Source organism: Ursus americanus, chromosome 24, assembly GCF_024610735.1.
Source record: "Ursus americanus isolate L20-20 chromosome 24, mUrsAme1.1.p, whole genome shotgun sequence".
NCBI lineage: Eukaryota > Metazoa > Chordata > Mammalia > Carnivora > Ursidae > Ursus > Ursus americanus.
The window spans coordinates 17,581,141-17,601,788 of record NC_142150.1 but is presented as its reverse complement, the minus strand read 5'-3'; the positions used below and the strand labels follow the sequence as shown (position 1 = coordinate 17,601,788).

General features: G+C 40.2%; 1 protein-coding gene across 3 annotated transcripts in view; it reads left to right on the top strand.

Annotated features, from left to right (window-relative positions):
• The window catches only part of MPPED2 (metallophosphoesterase domain containing 2), a 182,116-nt gene that overhangs the window by 83,179 nt on the left and 78,289 nt on the right, over positions 1–20,648 (top strand). For all 3 annotated transcript variants that reach the window (XR_006781622.2, XM_045808578.2, XM_045808579.2), the window contains exon 4: positions 436–661. Coding sequence is in view for 2 of the 3 variants with exons in the window: in XM_045808578.2 (XP_045664534.1) it covers positions 436–661 (226 nt within the window). In the remaining variant the exon portion in view is untranslated. The remainder of the gene's footprint in view (positions 1–435; positions 662–20,648) is intronic.

Here is a 20,648-nt window from a genome sequence, read left to right as displayed (position 1 = left end):
ACACTTTTGAAGGATATACTGCAAATCAAGTGCACATTTGGGTTGTTGAGAACCGTTGGTTGGCTTATTTTTTGAGGGCCAAACCAAGTCCAGACCTTTTTTAAGGATCGTGATTAAAGTGCTTTTTGCTGGATAATTATAAAGTACAATTCATCACAGTGTAGGATCTATGGCACACCGAAGAGCGGGATGGAACTAGAAAGCTGAGTGTCTTCTTAGTAGCTTTTAAGCTTCTTAGCAGCTTCCTCTCTCCTGTTTATTGTCATTTTTTGCTAGCATAAAGGCGTAGTCATAAATTTTGGTTCCCATGGAAATATAAAGGAATGTGTGAGCTATTTCATTTGGGTATACTGTCTGCTAATCACACAGTCTCGGCTGTTGTACTTTGTGATGGGAAATGAACGTGCTAATTGGTACTTTTTTTTCTTATTTCAGGAAACCTGCCATATGAATATAAAATAGTGATTGCTGGGAATCATGAACTGACGTTTGATAAGGAATTCATGGCAGACCTTGTTAAACAGGACTACTACCGTTTCCCCTCTGTGTCCAAATTGAAACCAGAGGACTTTGACAACGTTCAGTCCCTCCTGACAAACAGTATTTACTTACAAGACTCGGAGGTAACAGTGAAGGGATTCAGGCTATACGGGGCACCTTGGTAAGTGCTCAGTGGAACAATCTTCCGCTTCGTGTTTTAAGCTCAGCACTAAGAAATCGTGGTGCAGACTTGGGTGTGTTCAGTAAAAAGGATAAGGGTGGAAAGAAAGCTTACTGCTGCATTTCGAACATGGCCCAGATTCTGGAACTGCTGGAAAGAACGATGCTTGCTTGTTGTTTTCACCGTGGGGCAGATTTCCTTAGGCAAGATCAATGGAAGTAGGGCTTTGGTAGATGTGCGTATGTTTATGTGGCTGGGGCTGCGCGTGTGTCTGTGGGACACAGAAGGATTTGGGGGAAGGTCACCGTGTTACCCTTCATGCAGATTCAGCTACTCTGAACATTCCATCAGCCTTAGGTAACTCATTTCCCTCTCATTTTACACTGGAAGTGCACATAAAATATCTTGCTTAGATTAGGGTTTCTCAAATCTTGCTACGCATTGGAATCACCTGACCAACTCTGAAGAAATAGAGATTTTTGAAGCCATACCCCCAGAGACTCTTGATTCTCCTTCCTGAGGTAGAGCCCAGCGATTTGTATTTTTAAAGCTCCTCAGACGAGACTGAGGTACAGTCAGTTTGAAAGCTACAGGTTGAGACTCAGTGCTGAGAATTCTAGCTCCGAGCTCTAGAAAACCTGAAACAGGTGTATATTCTTTCGGACCAGACAGGAAGCATTTGATCTTGTCTCTATCATTTGTCAGTTGTGTGCTTTTGAAGAAGTTAATTCACAGACGATGAGCCTCGGTTTCTGCATCTCTAAGACAGTGGAGATAATACCTACTTGAGAGGATTAGTATGAAGATTAAATCAGGTGACGTTTGTAACGGATGTGGAAGAGTGCCTGGCGGCTTGCTTAGGGTAACGGTGATCATTTTCTGGCCTTGGTTCTGCCCCTACGTATTTATGTGAACTTGAGCAAGGCATTTAGCCTCCAAACCAGTTTCTTCATCTTTAAAATGGGAGTTTTAGACTATAAGATCAATATCAGAGGAGCCTTGGATTTTTATTTATTTATCTATCTACTGTTTGAGAGCTCTGTGTGTATCTAGAGCAGAACAACTAACCTTTACTCACCCAACCTGGAGAAGTATCCCAGCCCGGTGCTAGGATTTACGGATAAGGCTGGAAGAGGACAAACAGGGTGAATTCAGATTGGCCATCCCACTCGACAGTTTGGTTTGTTCTCTGTAGAATAGAAAGTTGAGACATTTCCTCAACAGTTGGTCATTTTTTTTCTAACTTTACTAGTTGCTGTCCAGAAGGACTGGTGGGTGAATACAGGAAGTGTATTTCATTTTTAAATCAATCCAATGATGATTATGAACTCTTACTTGATGACCTCCTATATGCTAGGCATTGTTCTAAGTCTTTTTATCTTTTATCTCATTTTCCTCAAAATACCTTTAAGAAATGGACGCTGTTGTGATTCTGATTTGGCAGGTGACAACAAAGGCACAGAAAGGTTAAGTAACCGCTCAGGGATCACCCAGACTCTGAGGGCAGCATCCTGACTGTGGGGTGCGCGGTATGACCGAAATGGTCGTGGCAGTGGTGTGGTAATCGGGGGTTATATTCTGTGGTGGTGATGTCCAGTTTTACTAATGTACATCAGTGAATGTTTTTTATATGCAAGAAAGTGGTAAAGGGCAAGAGAACGGACAATAGAAATTGATCCTATCAAAGTGTAAGCTGAAAACTGGTCTCAGGGTAATGTTGGATGTAGCTGTTAGGATTTCTGAGCCAAGGGCCGTAGAGAGAGCTTTTCCATCCTCACAGCTCCCTCCGTAATGACTATGCAATAGTTGAGGAATGACCTCGGATTGGCAGAGAAGCTCTATGTGGAGTTAAGATCATTTTTTTCATACCTGACGATTTTTGAAAGATTTTCAAAGGCACGGAACATGGAAGGCCGTTCCCGGACAAGCCAGGCTTTCAGAGATTTCTGGATGGATGGTTGCTGAAATAATGATAGCAAACAGACTTCCTCCATTATCTGAGCAGATTCAAATCTGTACAGGATAAGGTTTAGCTATACCAGTTGACGGCTGTGATGAATGAAGGAGTGATTTTGGATCCAGAGGCAGATCTTGCATTATCTCAAGAAATAAAAAAATAAATAAATAAAATAAAAATTTAAAAAAAAATTTAAAAAACCCACAAAACACATAGTAATTCAAATATGTGATGTGATGGGGTATAATCTGTTTCTGATGGTGGAAATATGTGATGTGATGATGGGGCGTAAAGACTTCAGACAATGTTTATGTCTGAGCTGAATTGATGTCATTCAGAAATTGTTTATTTTAATAGGGTGGTTTAATCAAGAAGGTAGGCAGGATGAGTCTTCTGAAATGTTATCCTAAACTTGTCTTTACACATAACTTGTTGGGATTTCCAGAAAGTTTAAACTATTTCCTGCCTAGCACTTCTTTACAATAAGGGAGATCTTTAAATGGAATTTGTGTCACCCATAGGAATTGCTGTACTTTGTCTTTTGACTAAGAATACAGAGGTTGATGAAAGCAAATTTCAGTTTCAATATATATTTTGAAAGTATCAGTAATTTGGATCTCACTGTGAAGATATTTTGTTAAAATTAATAAAATAAGATGGAAACAGAGAAGGAGGCAAACCATAAGGGACCTGTAACTCTAGGAAGCAAACAGAGGGTTGCTGGAGGGGAGGGCGGTAGAGGGTTGGGGTAACTGGGTGATGGGCATTAAGGAGGGGACTTAATGGAATGAGCGCTGTTATATGCAATTGATGAATCACTAAATTCTAGCCTTGAAACTAATAATACAGTATGTGTTAACTAAATTGAATTTAAATTTAAAAAATTTAAAAGGATTAATATTCCCAGGACTGCTGATAATCTGAACATCGATTTGGGAATGCCTGTGCTAGCCTTTCTGTGCAGAGAGCACAGATTTTCCTAGCTGTACCGTTTATGCAGCCCTGGCACCTTGGGCGAGTTTCTGAACATCTCCCTGTCTCTGTTTTCTCATCTTTAAAGTGGGAGATAGCAACATTCCCTCTTTCATGTGGTTGCTATGAAGATAAATGAGTTAATGCATCCGCAGCACCCCAAAGACTTTCTGGCATAGAGTAGGCATCTATAAGTGTGAACTATTACTGATATAGGGGGGTTATTCTTTCAAATCGACTTTATACCTTTGTCCATCTTCATATGACGACTGTTACAGTAGGAGTCAGATGGGGTACATTCTAGCTTAAGTTCAGCCTCTGTTCTTTGTATGACATGAGGCAAATCACTGAACTTCTGTTTTTGTAAAATAGGGCCAACGAGATCTGCCCTGGTGTCTCTTATCCACCACTCACTTAAATGGTCGCCAAAGCTAAAATTTTCAAAGAGTATCCATATTTGCAGGCATGCTTGATTATTTTAGTATCTTGTGTACTTTGTAACCACTTTCACTTAAGAATTTGACTAGAAGCAAAGTTTGGGGGGGATTTGTACCAGGGCTATCACTTTTCTCCCTTCAGAAGTCAGGGTTTTCCGTCCCCGAGATTCACCCATAGGTGCATGCCTGCTTAGTGACCCCTTAGTTTTCCCAGCCCCAAAATAACGTGAACTGGTTTAAGTTTGATTCCCGGGCTTTTCCAGTGAATTTTGATTTTACTAGTGGTCTTAATTTCAAGACAGAAATCAAAATAAGATCCATGATACGAAGGATTTCCGTCCTGTCATGGGTTTCTCAGAGGTGATTGCCATCCCACCAGGAAGATAGTTGAAACTCCCGTATTTTAAAAAATGTGAATCCTGACTTGCTTTCAGTATAGAAAAGGAATATGAGTCCGTATTCACTTCACTGTTTTAGCTTGTAGCACAGCTGAAAGCTTCCTAAAGATGAGGGAGAATTAAAGCAATGTCTCGAATTTACAATTTAGCTGGAATCTGTAAGTGGAGAATAACTTACACCACTTAAAGGATCTGTGTGTTTTTGCAATAGGAGTGCACTGTGGTACTTCTTAGACTCCCCAGGAAGAGGTCTGGGGAAATTCAGTGGCCTACCTACACTGAAGAAGATGTTAAGAGGGCTGCCTTGGCCCGGAAGAAAGGTGCTCTCTTGGAAGCAGGGCGAGAACTGACCAGATCCAGGCAGCACCCCGCCTCAGGAGCCTCATGGCAGGTTCTGTGGTTTCTGTCTATATTCCTTCACCATTTGTTCGTCCAAGTATCTCGAAGAAAGGAATCAAGCCTAATGTATTAGCATCTTTGGGAGTAATACTTTAGCTTTTCTTAACTTCTCCTATTATGTTTTTCTCTCCCTCTTTGGGGGAGAAAGAGAGGGTCTTGTGTTGCCAGGCAGTTAGTTCTGACTAGAACTTGGGTCCCACGACAGGAAAGCTTGTGGATTTCTCATATCCCTCGTGTTGATTTTCTGCCACCACCTTGGTTCCTGATTTCCTGTTTATGATCACTCTGAGTTCTGTCCTTTCCAAAGGCCGAGTCTGGCTTGAAGGAGGAGACAAAATTTTGATTTACTTGTCTGGCCAGGATAGGGGGGAAGGTGGAATTTTTGAAATCAGCTTTGTGTTTTTGGTTATTGGATCTATAGCCAGCATCTTAGTACAAGCAGGCTTCGGGAAACTCACTCACCATTTAAAAATCGACCAGCTCCTTTGTTTTTTGTTTCTCGTTTGTTTGTTTGTTTCAGTTGATCTTTTGATACTAAGATGCTGTGTCGAAAAAAATCCAGGTACTAAGTGATCAGGAGCCAAGCTGCAAAAAGTAAAAAGCCCGTCGTGCTCCGACCCGAGCAGAGCAGTCGTATTGTTCCCTGGTGGCTGCACCTTGTTTCCCTCTTGAACAGAAATGCAGGGCTGGTCTCCCGTGGCTTTTAATGAATATGAGCGGGGCTTTCCTATGTCCAGGAATTTGATCTCTGTGCTGACCAAGAGGTCAGGAACAAAGAACACAGTTTTTCATGTTAGAGGAGACCCAGGTGTAATTTGTCAGATTTAGTAACTGTGGAGGAAGTGCCTTAACTTCTGCGGCAGGAAAATTAGATCGGGCCTAGACAGTGCAATTCTAAAATGGCTGTGGGAATAAGAGAAAGCCCATTGAGTTGCATCTGCAAAGGAAACGTGAGCAGGATGGTGTTTTCCCCTCCTCCCTGCACCTCATTGCGGATCCACAAACATATTGAGTTCATTCATTCATTCATTTGGATAGAATTTTCTCAGCATTTTTAAAAGTGGGAGTTAAGTGTTGATGCCGCTCTCTGCAACATTTGTAATTGTGTTTGCACAGAAATAGCTACAAGGTTGCTCACGTTTCCTTGTTCTGATCAGTGCAATAGTACTTTATGTTTACCCTGTCAGAAAAGCTTCAGATGTTTTTATTTCCAATTATAAGTTTTGTAATGCATCATGTATTTTGCTGACAGTCTTCAAGTTCTTGAAATAGCGAACAAATTAACAGCAGATATTGAGTAAGAGGATTAAGAAACCAACTGGGGTTTCCTATGATAGAATTCAAATGTGGGGATGGGTGGAATGGGCTCATTTATTTTACTTTCACAGTCATACTTTGTCATTAACTTGCCCCCCCCAAAAAAAAGGAAAGAAAGAAGAAGAAGAAGAAAAGAAAGAAACCTCTTCATGTTCAGCAGGAAGTGCTTTCATGCTAAAGAACAGGACCGTACAAATAGTATTGGTCCCTTACCAGCGTCTCAGGGATTTCAGCTTTTATTCAGGAGGGTTCAGAAAGGTATTGGCACAGAAAAAGGTCTGTGTGTGTGTTAAACAAATATGCACTCTGCTTTTACATGATTCTGTTTAAAGGCCCAGGCTAACATTTCATTTTTCTTGGCACGGGGCCCATAGACGCTCCCATATGAAACCTATGGGTGTTCTGCCCTGCTCTAGAGTTTCAGGCTTTGTTTACATTTTTGCCTGTTCCAGAATGCAGCTGACTGTTCTTAAAGCCACATGGGATCAGATTCACTTCTGGTTTAACAACTGCCCTGTTTATTTGAAAAAGGAGAAAGCAAAACCGATCACTTTGCTTTCTACCTCCCATTCATAGCCAGTCGTATCAGTAAGTACCAATTCCAAAGAGCCTGTGCTGTTGGATCCCACCCGTACCTGTCGGTCCTGCTCCATCCAGACCCTTAAAGCCTGTCTTGATCCCTTTATCTGATGTGTCAGGGGTGGCTGTGTAAAAGAATGTGGAAATGTTTGCGTGCATTCACATACACTGAATATCAGCTATTGGCATAAATTAAATTTTTGCCTGCACATTCTGAGAGAGTCAACTAGCAAACAGCAATCATAAGCTTGCATTTGGATGGTGACTTCACTCAGAGAATTGTCACGTATATTCTCTCAGTTGGGCTTCACAACAATTCTAAATAATTAAAATTTAAGTTAAAAAATAATTCGAAGTGATTGAAATAAGCAGAGTACGTATTAATAACAATAATTAATAATAGCCAGCATTTTCGAATGTCTGCATGTCAGGTGATGCTCAGTATTGCCTCCTTTTGACAGAGGAGGCCAAGATAGTTTTTGGCAGAGATGGTGACTTGCCCAAAGGGATTGGGAGAAAATAGGACTAGAATCCAGCCTTCCTGTGCTGAGCTCCTTAGACTAAACTGGGATATCCTAGTAACCAGATGTCCTTCTACTTCTTGACCTGAGGCAATTCAGGAAGGCGCCACTTGGAAGACTTAGCTTTTTTCCATCTAGTTGCAGAAAGGGCGCACAGAAATCCAGGCTAATCCTGTTCAGGAGCTCTCAGGATTCTGGGTAAGGGGCTCCTAGGGGGAAAATAGGAATATTGAGGGGACAGATCCAATATTTGTTTTCCTGTCGAGCTGCAGAGCCTAGGGTTTCATGAGACATGGATCACTTCCTTCTGGTCCTTCTGCTCCGTAGAGATGACTCACAATTCCTTTGCACACGCATCAGCAGGGGATAATTATTGGGTGCCCGTGGCTTTTTCCCTCTGTGGCACCAGGTAGCAGCTGAGAAAGGCAGCAGCCCTGAGCATATGCACCAAGAAGGGAGTGCTGGCAGTGCGCCACTGCTGAAGTCAGGCCTGCCTGGCATGGGCCCAGACACCATGCTCCAGAGAGCATGCCCTGGCCCTTAACACTGAGACCCAGCCGGCTGGCTGGCTGCTGGGTGTTCTTTCATTTTCTCATGTTACACGAATAGGCTCCTTTTTAACCCACAGTCGCTGCTGGTGGATGGAAGGTGATGATACCGTGGCTGTAAGCTCTGTGAGGGCAGGGACCTGTCAGCTTTGTTCTCTGCATCCTCTAGAGGAGCCCAGGGCCTGGCCCATGGTGGGTGCTCTATCTGTATCAGCTGAGTGAATGACGGAGCGTGGTGGTGGTAGACACATGTCTGTGGCTGACGGATTGAACACCTACGCAGAGGAGTCATGAGTTGCCAAGGACAGAATATTCCCAATATGAGGTCAAGCACAGCCACGAACCTACAAGGAGGACTAGAGATGGCAGAGCAAAATGGAACCAAACAGAGCACGAAACTATGTTTGTGAGCTTTGCTCGTATTAGATCCATCCTGAACATTCATAAATATAAAGAGCATAACATCTCTGCAGGTGAGCATGCCTTAATAAAAAGGTGAGGAATGGGAGTAGCTGGACAAACCTAACCTTGGAGGCAGTGAGAATTTTCAAAGGAAGCCTCCAACGGAATTTTAGGTTCTTTCTCATGATCTCTTTACTTCAGATGCCTTATCCCCAGGCTAGGAGCAACTATAGAAGTTTCTATTAGATTTGAAGACCGTTTCTTCAAGCCGCAGCAAAAGTAGTCAGTGCAAAGTGTGAGTTTGGTAGGAAGCTGGACCAGCTGGCCACTCAGAAAGTTCTTTGGACATTAGAAAGCAGTTATCAGACATGTGGTGTTCTCTTTTCTTAATGGTCAAATTCCCAGTGGTTGAATTTTTAGAGATGAATTAAAGTCATGTGGATTCTGTGCCATTTATTTTCAAGCTCTTTGACCAACGTGGATTTCTGAGTTTATACTCTGGACCGTAAGTGTAATGTGAATTTCTCCAGGTATCACCAGATAGTGAGTGCACTGGGGTCCAGTAGACAGTCTTGACCCAGATTTGCCTGGTTCCAGTCCCTGCTGCTGCCCTGCCTCCCGCCGTGCACTTCTGCCCTATCAAGCCCGTGTGTTCACTAGTAAGTCCCAGTAACTCACCAGATGATCAATGACGAAGGTGAAATGGGCCCTGGAGCACACATTGTGGAGGTTGCCACTGCCCCTGTGTGCTCCCCTTTGACCGGCACCACCTCTGCATAGCCTTCCTCCCATTCCACCCTTCTGATGAGTCTGCAGGCTGCCAGAGTTGCTTCACGATAGGGGCGTGATAATCAAAGCCACGCTCTGTTCTCTGCTCCACAGGAGAGAGGCCCTCTGCCCTTCTAGGCTGCTCTGTGAGAAGCAGTCAAGACATGATGTCACTCACCTCCTAATGATTCACCTCTAAGCCCGTGGGAGCTCGTTGGGGGCAGGCCAAACCGTGTTGTGCTCAGGGACATCCCTCTGACAGTGAAGGCTTTGTTCAAACTGGGCTAAGCTGTTCTTTCTGACTTGCTCTTCCCTTAAGCCACTTGTTCCTTAGGTTAACAAACTTCTGGCAGAACCTCCCCAGTGGGCAGACGTACCCTGAAAAGTCTAATCCCCAGACTGGACATAGCTTAAACACCTGCAACCCTGTTCTCTCTACTGAAGGGAGGCAGTGGAGGATAGAGGCTGCAGCCTTTGGAAACAGCTGGCCCCCGCAAACTTGAGGCTCAGTTTTATCATTTAGCATTTAGGATGCATTTACTTTGTTAAGCAAGTTATTCAATCTCTCTGAGCCGTACTCATCTGTCCGATGGGTATGCAAATAGTAATAACTATCGTATGTTTAGCAGCGCCCACATCCAGGTACTTTATATCACATTGTTTTTAAGAGTTACATCGACCCTATGAAGAAAGTAAGATTACCCCCTTTCGGGATATGATAAAAATTGAAGGTTAGAGAAGTTAACTAACTCACTCAATGACATGCATTTCCTAAAGTGGCAGAACTGGAAGTCAACCCCAAAGCCTTTATGTTTTTCACAACTCAGTGTATTTTTATGGGATTAAAATGTGGTCATGTGTGTTAAGTTCTTGGCACTCAGTAAATGCTCAGTAAATATTTTCTCCCCTGACAGGTAACAGTTGTGTAGTTTTATAACGGTTATTATCTTTGTTTGTTTATTTGTTTATTTGGTTGGTTTGTTTTGTGTTTGTTCTGTTTAGTTTTCTTTTTTTATGCTGGGACATCAGGGGAGAAGAGGAGAAGTGAAGGGGACAGAAAAGAGATGAATAGGAAGCATAGTCTAGGAAAATGATTCCTCCTGTGTGTGTGTGTAAGAGAGAAAGAGAATTTTTAAAAGCAAATAGCGTACAGTTGCCTTGCACGGCAGGTTGCTTATGATCAGGGTAAATGGAAACCGTTTAGGAAAGGTCCCCCATACATGGGCTGCCTTTGGTCAAAAGACATGCGAGTGTGTATAGATGTCTGTTGAATGAAGACGGAGGGAGCATTTTTAAGGTCACATACGTGAAGTATCATTTGAAATGTATGAGTAATGCCGGGTAGAACGTTTTCACCCAGGAAAAATAAGGGTAATCTTGGATGGGGACTATAAATTGAATGTGGAATGTTCCATGGGGCTGCTCCAACAGGAAGCTTGTGGCAAATATGAAAGCCTGTGGGTTCGCAGAATTGCGGGCATTCTGTAAAGAGTCGACAAGATGCGTTACAAATCTGCATTAATCCAGGGGAGGACATAGAAAGACTGTTTTGCTCAACTATTGGAAAGATCAGCTTGGTTAAAGTGTAAATACAGTTACCAGGACCAATAATGTCCGAGTATGAAATTTGTGGCACAGAAGAAAAAGGCAACAAAGGGAAACACCTCGAGTATAAAGGCACAGTAGAGGAAGTGGTTAGGAACCAGTCTCAGTAAGATTCTTCCCAAGATACAATGTCCCAAAACAGTATGTGAAGGTGCTGGTGATATTTTTGGGTAATTTAGATACTTTCAGTCCTAATGTCCCTAATGTCTGACATGGTTGATTTAGGATAGATCACATTCCCCCCCCCCAAAAAAAAGTAGTGCTAAAATGTCATATGAACCTACAGTAAATCAGCATTGAAGGCTAAATAGAACCAGTGCTATTTATAAAGGAAGAAAAAAGTCAGAGTTGACTCACTGATTTTCCGCTCTTTCCTAAAACTGGGTAGGCACTTCTTTGGCATATCATGTGCAAAATGGTTGTACATTGAAACTTAGTGCCTCTGATGCCCGCCTGGCTTAATAATCGGAGATCGCAGTTTTTCTCACTCGATTTCAAGCTACAGTGTATGTTGAAGTTGTGGGGCATATCAGCCTCAATACTGAATACGTAATACTTTCCATACCACCGGAGGCTTCATGAGCAATGGAAAGTAGCTTGGAGTACCATGGTTCTAGAAAGAGGACTACCGAAGACAGAAACTGGGAATTGTCTTAGGGATTTAAGAATCTATCCCTCTCTCACGAGCCATAGTTGGGGGTCTCTATTTTTATTATAAATCAGGAATCAATAAAGAAAAGCCTTTTTGCTTTGATCTTTACAGAACAATATAAGAGATGCTAGACTAAAACCTAATCGGAAATTGTTGATGACAAAACTAGTTGGAAATATGCTGTGGGCTTGTTACTAGCCACCTTCTCGCTCTTTTTCTTCTTTTCTTTTGGTGTTACAACAATAACAACAACAAAAAGGATTGTGGAAGGGAAATTTGTTTAAGAGACTTAGGTTGTGGGGTTTACTTTTATATTGTTTAAATAAATGAATCCGGGTGCCTGGGTGGCTCAGTCGGTTAAGCGTCTCCCTTCAGCTCAGGTCATAATCTTGGGGTCCTGGGATGGAGCCCCCACATCAGGCTCCCTGCTCAGTGGGGAATCTGCTTCTCCCTCTCCTTTGACTCCCCCCCCCCCAGTGCTCTCTCTCGCTCACTCAATGTCTCTCTCTCTCTCAAATAAATAAATAAAATCTTTAAAAAATAAATAAGTAAATAAATCCATAGGAAGCAATTGAGAATGAGGATTATAGGTTATGCTTATGATGCTTCTGTTACTAAGCATTCCTTGATAGTTCCTGTTTTTTCAAAGGAAACAGCAAGGACGTTCCTTTTCTTACCCAAATTCAATCTCTCCCTGAAAAAAATATAATTCCATAGGGCAAGTATTTACCTGTAGGTTGAGCAGAATGAGTAGGAAAATGGAAAACCTGAGTGTGTGTATAATGCTGGCCCTGACCTTTGTGCTTTTAGAGAGCTCTGACCAGAGGCGAGATCTGTGTGGTTGCCCCTGGCATGGCAGCTTTAGAGGCAGGCGGGTGAAAGGCAAGGGAATTTCCGGGGTATTGAGTACCTTCCTGCGCTCAAACACATTGTATGTGCTGTTCAGTATTACGATTAAAGGAAGATCTGGTACCAAGGAAGGTATTGGTTTTTAAGTTTATTTAAATTAGGAATTACCTTCTGTAGAGTTCGAAGTCTCCTGAAAAACCAGAGAGAAACACGATCACTTCTTTGGAAATTTTGAAGTTTGGCTAGCCTGTAAACCACAGGCTTAACTGTGCTCTCGAGTCAGTTCTGAGATTTTGTAACTGCTGAAATTTATGATTTTCATTATAAATGTATTTTTACATTTTTACATTTTACATTTTGTTGATCATTGCAATGAACAGAATAATTGGGTTATTGATAAAGCAAAATACAAATATGGCAGAGAAAATCCATTCTCTTTATCCATTGACTCAAATATTCTTCTTCTGAATGACACCAAAAAAAGCTTTGCTTGTCAAAAAAAAAAAAAAAAAAAAAGAAGAAGAAGAAGAAAAGAAAGAAAGAAGGAGAAGAAAAGAAAGTAGTTGCTGCAGAAAACCATCAAGGAGAGAAATCAGGCAAAAAGTAGACCTCTCCATTCCTAGAGATTGTTTCTCGAGCTGTGTAAACTGTCTTCAGTTTACCATATCTCACATGGATGAAGATTTTACAATTCCAGTAAAAATTCATACATTCACCTGGTTTTAGTTATTCAAGAATTAGCATCAGTCATCAGAGAGCAATGGTATGTTTTTCTTCTGATGCTTGGCACTGAGCATTTCAAAAGCCATATTGCCACCAAAAATACACAGAGGGATCGTAACATTATAAAGAATATATATAAATATAGAGAGAAAATGAAACTGAGAGGTAATATACCGCAAATATAATAGCAATTTTCTTTATGAGTGTTTTTTTTTTTTTCTTTTCATTTTACTTTCCTGGGATTTTGTATATTCTTAAAGTGGGTAAGTTCCATTTTTACAGTCAGGAAAAAAAGTCACATTCTCCAGTTGTAAAATGTGTGTCTAGGGGTAATTTGGAAATTGACTCTTATTCTAACGTTATGCTGTCATTGTGAATAGCGTTCTTGCATGTTTGTGGGCCTGCACATATGCACACACTTCACAGATTACCTGTGTGACCGGCCATTGCAGAAAATGGGGCAGTGGAAACGTCTGTCCCCATCAACAAGTGCCGTGGGTTGCCTGGCCGGAGTGCAGAAAGATTCCCTGAAAGCACCCCAGCTCATGCATCATTCTGCTGAGAAATTCTGTTTCCTCTTTTCAATCAGAATCTCCAAAGAAGGTGGAACGCGGGAGGGCTCATTTGCTGCTGGGGTGATGGAGAGAACCCAGACCTCTTTGGTGCTGCATTTTGAGTCCTCCCTGAATGTGACACCCTGGGTTTTGGGTCAGTAAATCTGGCTTTAGAGGAGGTGACCTGAGTGGAGGAAAGCCTGGTGTCTACCTTTGCTTTATTTGTATTCCAGTGCCGTAACCTCCCCTCCTCTCGTGTGTCTTTGTTCTATTAATCTGCAAAACAGGGCTCGGCTTGTGATTAGTCCTTGGAGCTTGTTTCTGTTAATCAGTCTGCAAAACAGGTCGACTCGGATGCTTTTGTTCCACAGCTTCATGCGTTCTCCTTGTCAGGCTGTGGTTCAGGCTGCTTGGTTTTGCCTTAACTGGGACCAGGCGGTGAAATTTGGTTTTTATATACTGATTGCATTGTCAAGAAAGAAAACACCATTTGAAAAGACAACAAGAAAATGTTCATGTAGAATTGTAGAGCTATGTTTTAGGAGGAGGAAAAGTGTATAGAAAATATAACTTATGTAACCTGGTTGTGTTGTACAATAAAACTAGTGCAGTTGACCGGAACCGAAACTAAGCATTATTCATATCATGGAGTCTGGAATATGGTGTCGAGCAAAGGTTGCCTATTAATAATACTTTTATGTGTATTTGTAATATAATTCTCTTTTGATACTTAAAGCGGGGATATCATCCTTTTAGCTGTAGTATTGGGTAATTATAAGAAAACCCAACACAGTCTTGTGAAATTCTTTACTTTTCACCCTCCCTTGTGCTGAATGACCTTGCCATAGATTAAAATTATTCTACCTGTTCGGTAGGGAAAACTCAATATCTCAGTTTTCTTATCTTCATTATCAAGGGACGTGCACTGACCTAACTGTGGAGATAGAGTGTGGGTTAACTGAGTGATGATTATAAATTGCTTCGTAAAGTGCTCATTATCACCATTTTAAAAATTCTGCTAACTCTAATGTGCAAAGGACAGAATCGCTGGAAAAGAATTTTAATGCATAACTTTCCCCAGTGACAGCGACGCTGTGGGAAAAACAGTTTTCTACCAGAAGTTGTCTTTTACATCTCCAAAAAATTTCTAGTAAATTTCAGCATTCATTATTTGTGAAATAACTGCCCGCCTCCCCACTCCCCCCCCACCCCACCAAAAAAAGAAAGAAAGAAATCTGTTGAAGTACAAGCAAGGAGCAAACTGTCAGAGTCCCAAATTAAATTTGTCATCAGTGATAAATTTAGTGCTGTAAGATACTTTAATAAGTGCTTCAGCTTGATTTATTGGTTTTGCTAGTTAACAAGAGTATATTATGTCTTGTACAGAACTTAGCAGAAGCAATTTCTGACTAGACCTTCCCTGATTAAAAAAAAAATGAAAGTCTCATTTTAGTCGCAGTGGTAATTATTTTAGTACTAAATTGGAAGGTAAGCACTCTGCAGTCTTGTCATTAATATTAAAAAAAAAAGAAAAGAAAGAGAAAAATGTCAAAATGTGAAAGGGAAGACATTTGAAAGGTTCTAGTTCTTTATTTTTGTACATACTTTATTTCCTTTGTGTGTATGCGGTGTCTCGGCTGTTTTACTGGTGGGAGCTTTAAGTTGCAGCCCTTGCATGTATAATCACTAATGAGTGTCAGGATTCAGCTGCTAATTTGAAAGGCTTTGTGGCTCTTTCACCCCAGACACTAGCAGCTTCATTAGGCTCTGCTTTGTCCACCCTGCCCTTTCTTGGCCTCTAGATCACAGTTAAATACCAACATTACACCAACACCCCCTCCCCCCGCGTTGAAACAGTCCAGACCTGATTCTTTTGGTGCATATCTTATCAGAATCTGCTACTGACATAAACTTGGGTGCCTCTCCAGCATGCCACATAATTAGGATTACCTTCCCCCATAGAGGCCCTATTTCCTCACCCGTGGGGGTGTTCAGATGATTAGAGATTTTGAATTTTAGAGCATTTAGTGAATTTCTGTCTGTCTAAAAAAAAGTTTTATAAGACATAGTCTTTAAAATATGTCTTTAGGGATGTTGCAAAAAAAAGCAATAGAAAGGTGTTTTTTTTTTTCCTTGGCTTGGGAAAATACTTACAATTTATTATTAATGGCATCAAATAAGAAAAAATAAAATAAAATCTAATGGTATTCTTTTTTCCTTTTGAGGTTTGTCTTTGGGATTGCACTCTCCTTAAAGTCAAACCAGACAGCAAGAAAGTGAAGAGCTTTCTGTTTGTTGTGCTCTTTTAAATATCCTGAGAAATAAAACATTGGCATGATTTGTCAAGCTTTTGATTGTCAGGGCAGGAAAGCCTTTATTTTACAGTGAATATTGTTTGTAGATTTTCCCCCTATTGTTCACAATTCCCAGAGAAATTATTCTGCATTAGTTTAAAATTTTACCCTATATATGCTATGAAAAACAGTAGTCAGATGGAGGTATCTTTTGGCATGGTATGTGATTATCAGCCATGAAAATAAAGCTTTATAAACGTTTTTCTCATCGGATCCAGTCTTCCAAGCCAGGTCTCCGTTGATCTTATTTTGAAGTGATTTGAATTCTCCTTCCTTTTTACAGAGAGTCATAAAATTAGAGATGGGAAAGAGCCCTCTGATTGCATCACTTTTTCCACCCCTTTGGCCAGTGTGCTCTCCCCACCTCCAGCATATTCCCTGGTGTTCCATTCAGCCTAGTTTAAGATACTAAGACCAGGGAGGCTTCGTGTCCAGTCCCCTTTGGGAAAATGTCCCACGGTCCTTGACATATGGATATGCTTTTAGGCATGCAAGCCTAAGTTTTCTGCTGCTTTGAGAATGCTTCAACATTCTTACACTCACTGTCTTGCTTCTGCACCGTTGGGAACTTTTTCATGTCTTGGTCAAAGAGCCTGTATGTATTGTGAACAAAGAAACAATACACACATGAATGGTTTTGTCTTTTTATCTTTCTTATTCAAAATGACAACATTAGTTAGGGGGTTTTCTCATTATGAAACACGTGTCTAAGACGTGCCTAAATTTGAATGGTCCATAAATTTTACCAATAAATGAAACTCATAAATCAGCCATTTCATAGAACATGAAGCTTGTCAGAATCTTGTTAATATTGAGACCTTTCAAGAGTCGAGAAACAAGGTAAGGACTCTGTGAACACTTGTTTTTAGATGGACAGAATTAAATATATTGAAGTCCTTGGTTCATGACACAGGGTCATCACTGGTGTATGTATAGGCCTTGTTACTATCATGATATTTATCCATTTATGAATAGTGTAGTAAACCTCTATGAGCCCACACATAACCAGAGAACTAGCACGCTGACAATAATTTGTATTAATCTATGTATTTTCCCCTTATACCCTCTTCCTTCTGCAGGTGGATACTAATTTGAATTTTGTCTTTATCATCCATTTGCTTATTTAGATTTGTCTTAACATACACACATACACACACACACGGTTATTGGTTTTAAACTTCATAAAAAATATTACGGGTCTCTGCTCTACTTAAGGTAGGGTCAGCTCCTAATAGATTGAACCTCCTACAAATAACTATGAACTCTGGAAAAATAAAAAAAATAACTACCTAAGGGCTTTGGAGAGTAAACACAAGCAGAAGGGGAGTTGAAACTTGGAGAAAGCATCAAGCATAGAGTGAGTTTTCCATTTCTGTGGTTTTTCTCTGAAGGAAGCCACAGTTGGGCAGAGTTATAGCATTGGTTGGCTAAAATTCCAACAGAGAGCCCTGTACTCTTTTAGGCAAGAAGAACCCTTCAAAGAAGTTCATAGTTACTAGAGCCACCACAGAGTGAGGGGGAATTCTGGGGGGAAAAAAAAAGCCAAATAAGAGAAACACCGAATTCTGTGTATAATCTCAATCCCAGTCTCTGGTTGATTCCTCGCTATGCATGATGGGCAGATTGAAAGCAGCCTAAACTGAAGTCTGGGCTATTGCCCACCATAGACGTGACAGAGTTTAGAGTTTAATTTCAACCAAGATAATTGCCTGCTAAGACAAACCATGAACATTCACTCTTCTGAGAAATATAACCGAATTCAGAGTCTCCACAACATGACATCAAAGTATCTGGTGTTACTTGATATGTGAAGAGCCAGGATTAATGTGACCTGTTGTCAAAGGAAAAGACAATGAACAGAGGCCACCCTTGAGATGAATCAGATGTTAGAATTCTCAGAAAAGGATTTTAAATCAGCTATTATGGGGTGCCTGGGTGGCTCAGTGGGTTAAGTGTCTGCCTTTGGCGTAGGTCATGATCCCAGGATCTTGGGATCAAGCCTCACAGCAGGCTTCCTGCTCAACAGGGAGTCTGCTTCTCCTTCTCCCTCTCCCTCTATCTGTCTCCCTGCCTCTCCCTTTCCCTGCTTTCCTCCTTCTCCCTCTCCCTCCCTCCCTGCCCCTCCACCCTGCTTGTGATGTCTCTCTCTCCCCTCTCTCTCAAATAAATAAATAAAATCTTATAAAAATAAAGCAGCTATTATGATTATGCTCTGTAAGGATAAAGAAAATATGTTTATAATGAATGAAAAGGTAGGAAATATCAGAAGTGAAATAAAAAATAACCAAATGGAATTTTTGGAACTGAAAAAATGTAATACTTGAATACATCATTCACTATATGGGCTTAATAGCAAATTTTTCTCTCTAACAGAGAAAAGAATGAGTAAACTTGATGGTAGATTAATAGAAGTTAAGCCAGTCTAAAGAAGAGAAGGAAAAATTATTGAAAAAATGAACAGCCTCAGGAGTCTATGGGACAATAGCAAAAGTGTAACATACAGGTAATCTGAGACCTATAGGAAAGGAGAGAGAATAGAACCAAAAAGTTATTTGAGGAAATAAGGGCCCTCAAATCTCCAAATATCTTGAGAGACATAAATCTACAAATTAAAAGCTCAGTGAACCCCAGAGAGGGAAAATATCAAGTAAACTATGCCTAAGAATAACATAATCAACTTACTGAAGTCCAAAGAAAATGAGAAAATAGTTAAGGCAGCCAGATACTAAAACAGCATATTATATATGGCTAACAATGGTTAAAATGGTATCAGACTTCTCATCAAACCATGGAGGTCAGAAGATAGTAGAACAACTTCTTTAAAGAATTAAAAGAAAAAAAAATGTGAACCCAGAAATTGTATAGCCAGTGAAAATATCCTTGAAGAATAAAAGCAAAATAACAACATTTTCAAATAAATTTAGGATATCAAAGAAAATTTGTTGCTACCAAACCCACGCCATAAGAGATGCTAAAGAAAGTTCTTACACTGAAGGGTAATGATACTGGAGGGGAACTTGGATCTTCAGGAATTAAGAGTATCAGACATGACTGATATCTTATTGAATATAAAAACCTATTTTTTCCACTATTTATTTTTGAAAATACATGTGACATAAAGCAAACCATTATATTTTATACTTATAAATAACATAGCTGTAATACATATGACAGCTATGTCACAAAGTAAGGTATAAAGATTTACGTGATTTCAAGACTTTTACATTTTATGTGAAATGGTACCATATTAACTCTAAGTGGGTTATAAAAGTTAAGGATGTATAATGTAACTAAAACAATCTCTAAAAATATACTATATAAAGATGTAAAGCTTAAAAGCCAGTTGATAAGATGGAATTCCAAAATGTTTTTAAGTAATATAAAAGAAGCCAGGAAACGTGAACAGAGGAACACAAAACAAAGAGGACAAACAGAGAACAAGTAAGAGTTGACCTACATATACTCACATGAGTAATTACGTTACATAACTTAAAAGGCAGAGATTATCTGAATAGATTAGAAAACAATTATATACTATCTACAAAAGACACATTTAAATATAAAGATACACTTTAAATATAGGATACAAATAGGCTGATATAAATGGATGGGAAAAAGATGTACCAGGCAAATGGTAAGCATAAAAAGGCTGGCGTGGCTATGTTAATATCAGGTAAAATAGAATTTAAGATGAGTATTACCATAGATGAAGAGGGAGACATCCATAATGATAAAAGGATCAGTTCATCAGAAAATACATACCAGTCATAAATGTGTATGTGTTTAACATTGGACCTTTGAAACACATGAAGCAAATATTGAGAGTGTTAAAAGGAAAAAATAGACATTTCTATAGTCGTAATAGATTTTAACACATCTCTCATTAATTGATTGTAAAACTAAGACCCCCCCCCCAATTGGTAAAACATAGAGGATCGGGGTGCCTGGGTAGCTCAGTTGGTTAAGCATCCGACTCTTGATTTTTGCTCAGGTCATGATTTCAGGATCATGAGATCGAGCCCCACGTCAGGCTCCACGCTCAGGGAGTCTGCTTCTCTCTCCCTCTCCCTCTGCCCCACTCTGAGTTCTCTCTCTCTTAAATAAATAAATCTTTAAACACACACACACACACACACACACAGAGAAGATCAGAACAACATTACTAACCACCTTGACCTAATTGATGTTTGTAGAATACTTCACACAGCAGCTGTGGGATATACATTCTTTTGAAGTGCACATAGTACTTTCAACAAGGTAGACCATACGCTGTCCCATCAAATTTCAGTAAATCTAAAAGGATTAAAATCATACAGAGTATATTCCCTCAACAACAAGGAATTTTTTTAGAAATTAATAACAGTAAGATATATTTGAAAACTCCATATATTTGGAAACTAAGCAACGTGCTTCTAAATGAGTCAAAGAAGAGATCCCCAAATTTAGAAACAATTTCAAATTGAATAGTAAATGAAAGTATAACACACTACAATTCGTGGAGTACAGAGAAACCATGGCTTAGAGGAGAATTTCTATCCGTAATGTTTATATTATAGAGCCAGTTACCACAGGTTCCATCTCAGGAGCCTAGAAAAAGCAGGAACAACTCCAAAGTAAGCAGAATGAAGGAATTACTAAAGTGAAGAGCAGAAATCAATGGAATAAAAAACAGAAGATAACAAAGCTAATACTAGTTTGAAAATATTAGCAAAATTGATAAACCTCTAACTAATGGTTAAGAAAAAAAGAATATAAATCACCTGTATCAAGAATGAAAGAGGAGTTATCGCTATAGACCTTAGAAACGTTAAAAATATAATAATATTATGAACAACTTTATGCCAAAAAAACAGATGAGGGGCGCCTGGGTGGCACAGCGGTTAAGCGTCTGCCTTCGGCTCAGGGCGTGATCCCGGCGATCCGGGATCGAGCCCCACATCAGGCTCTTCCGC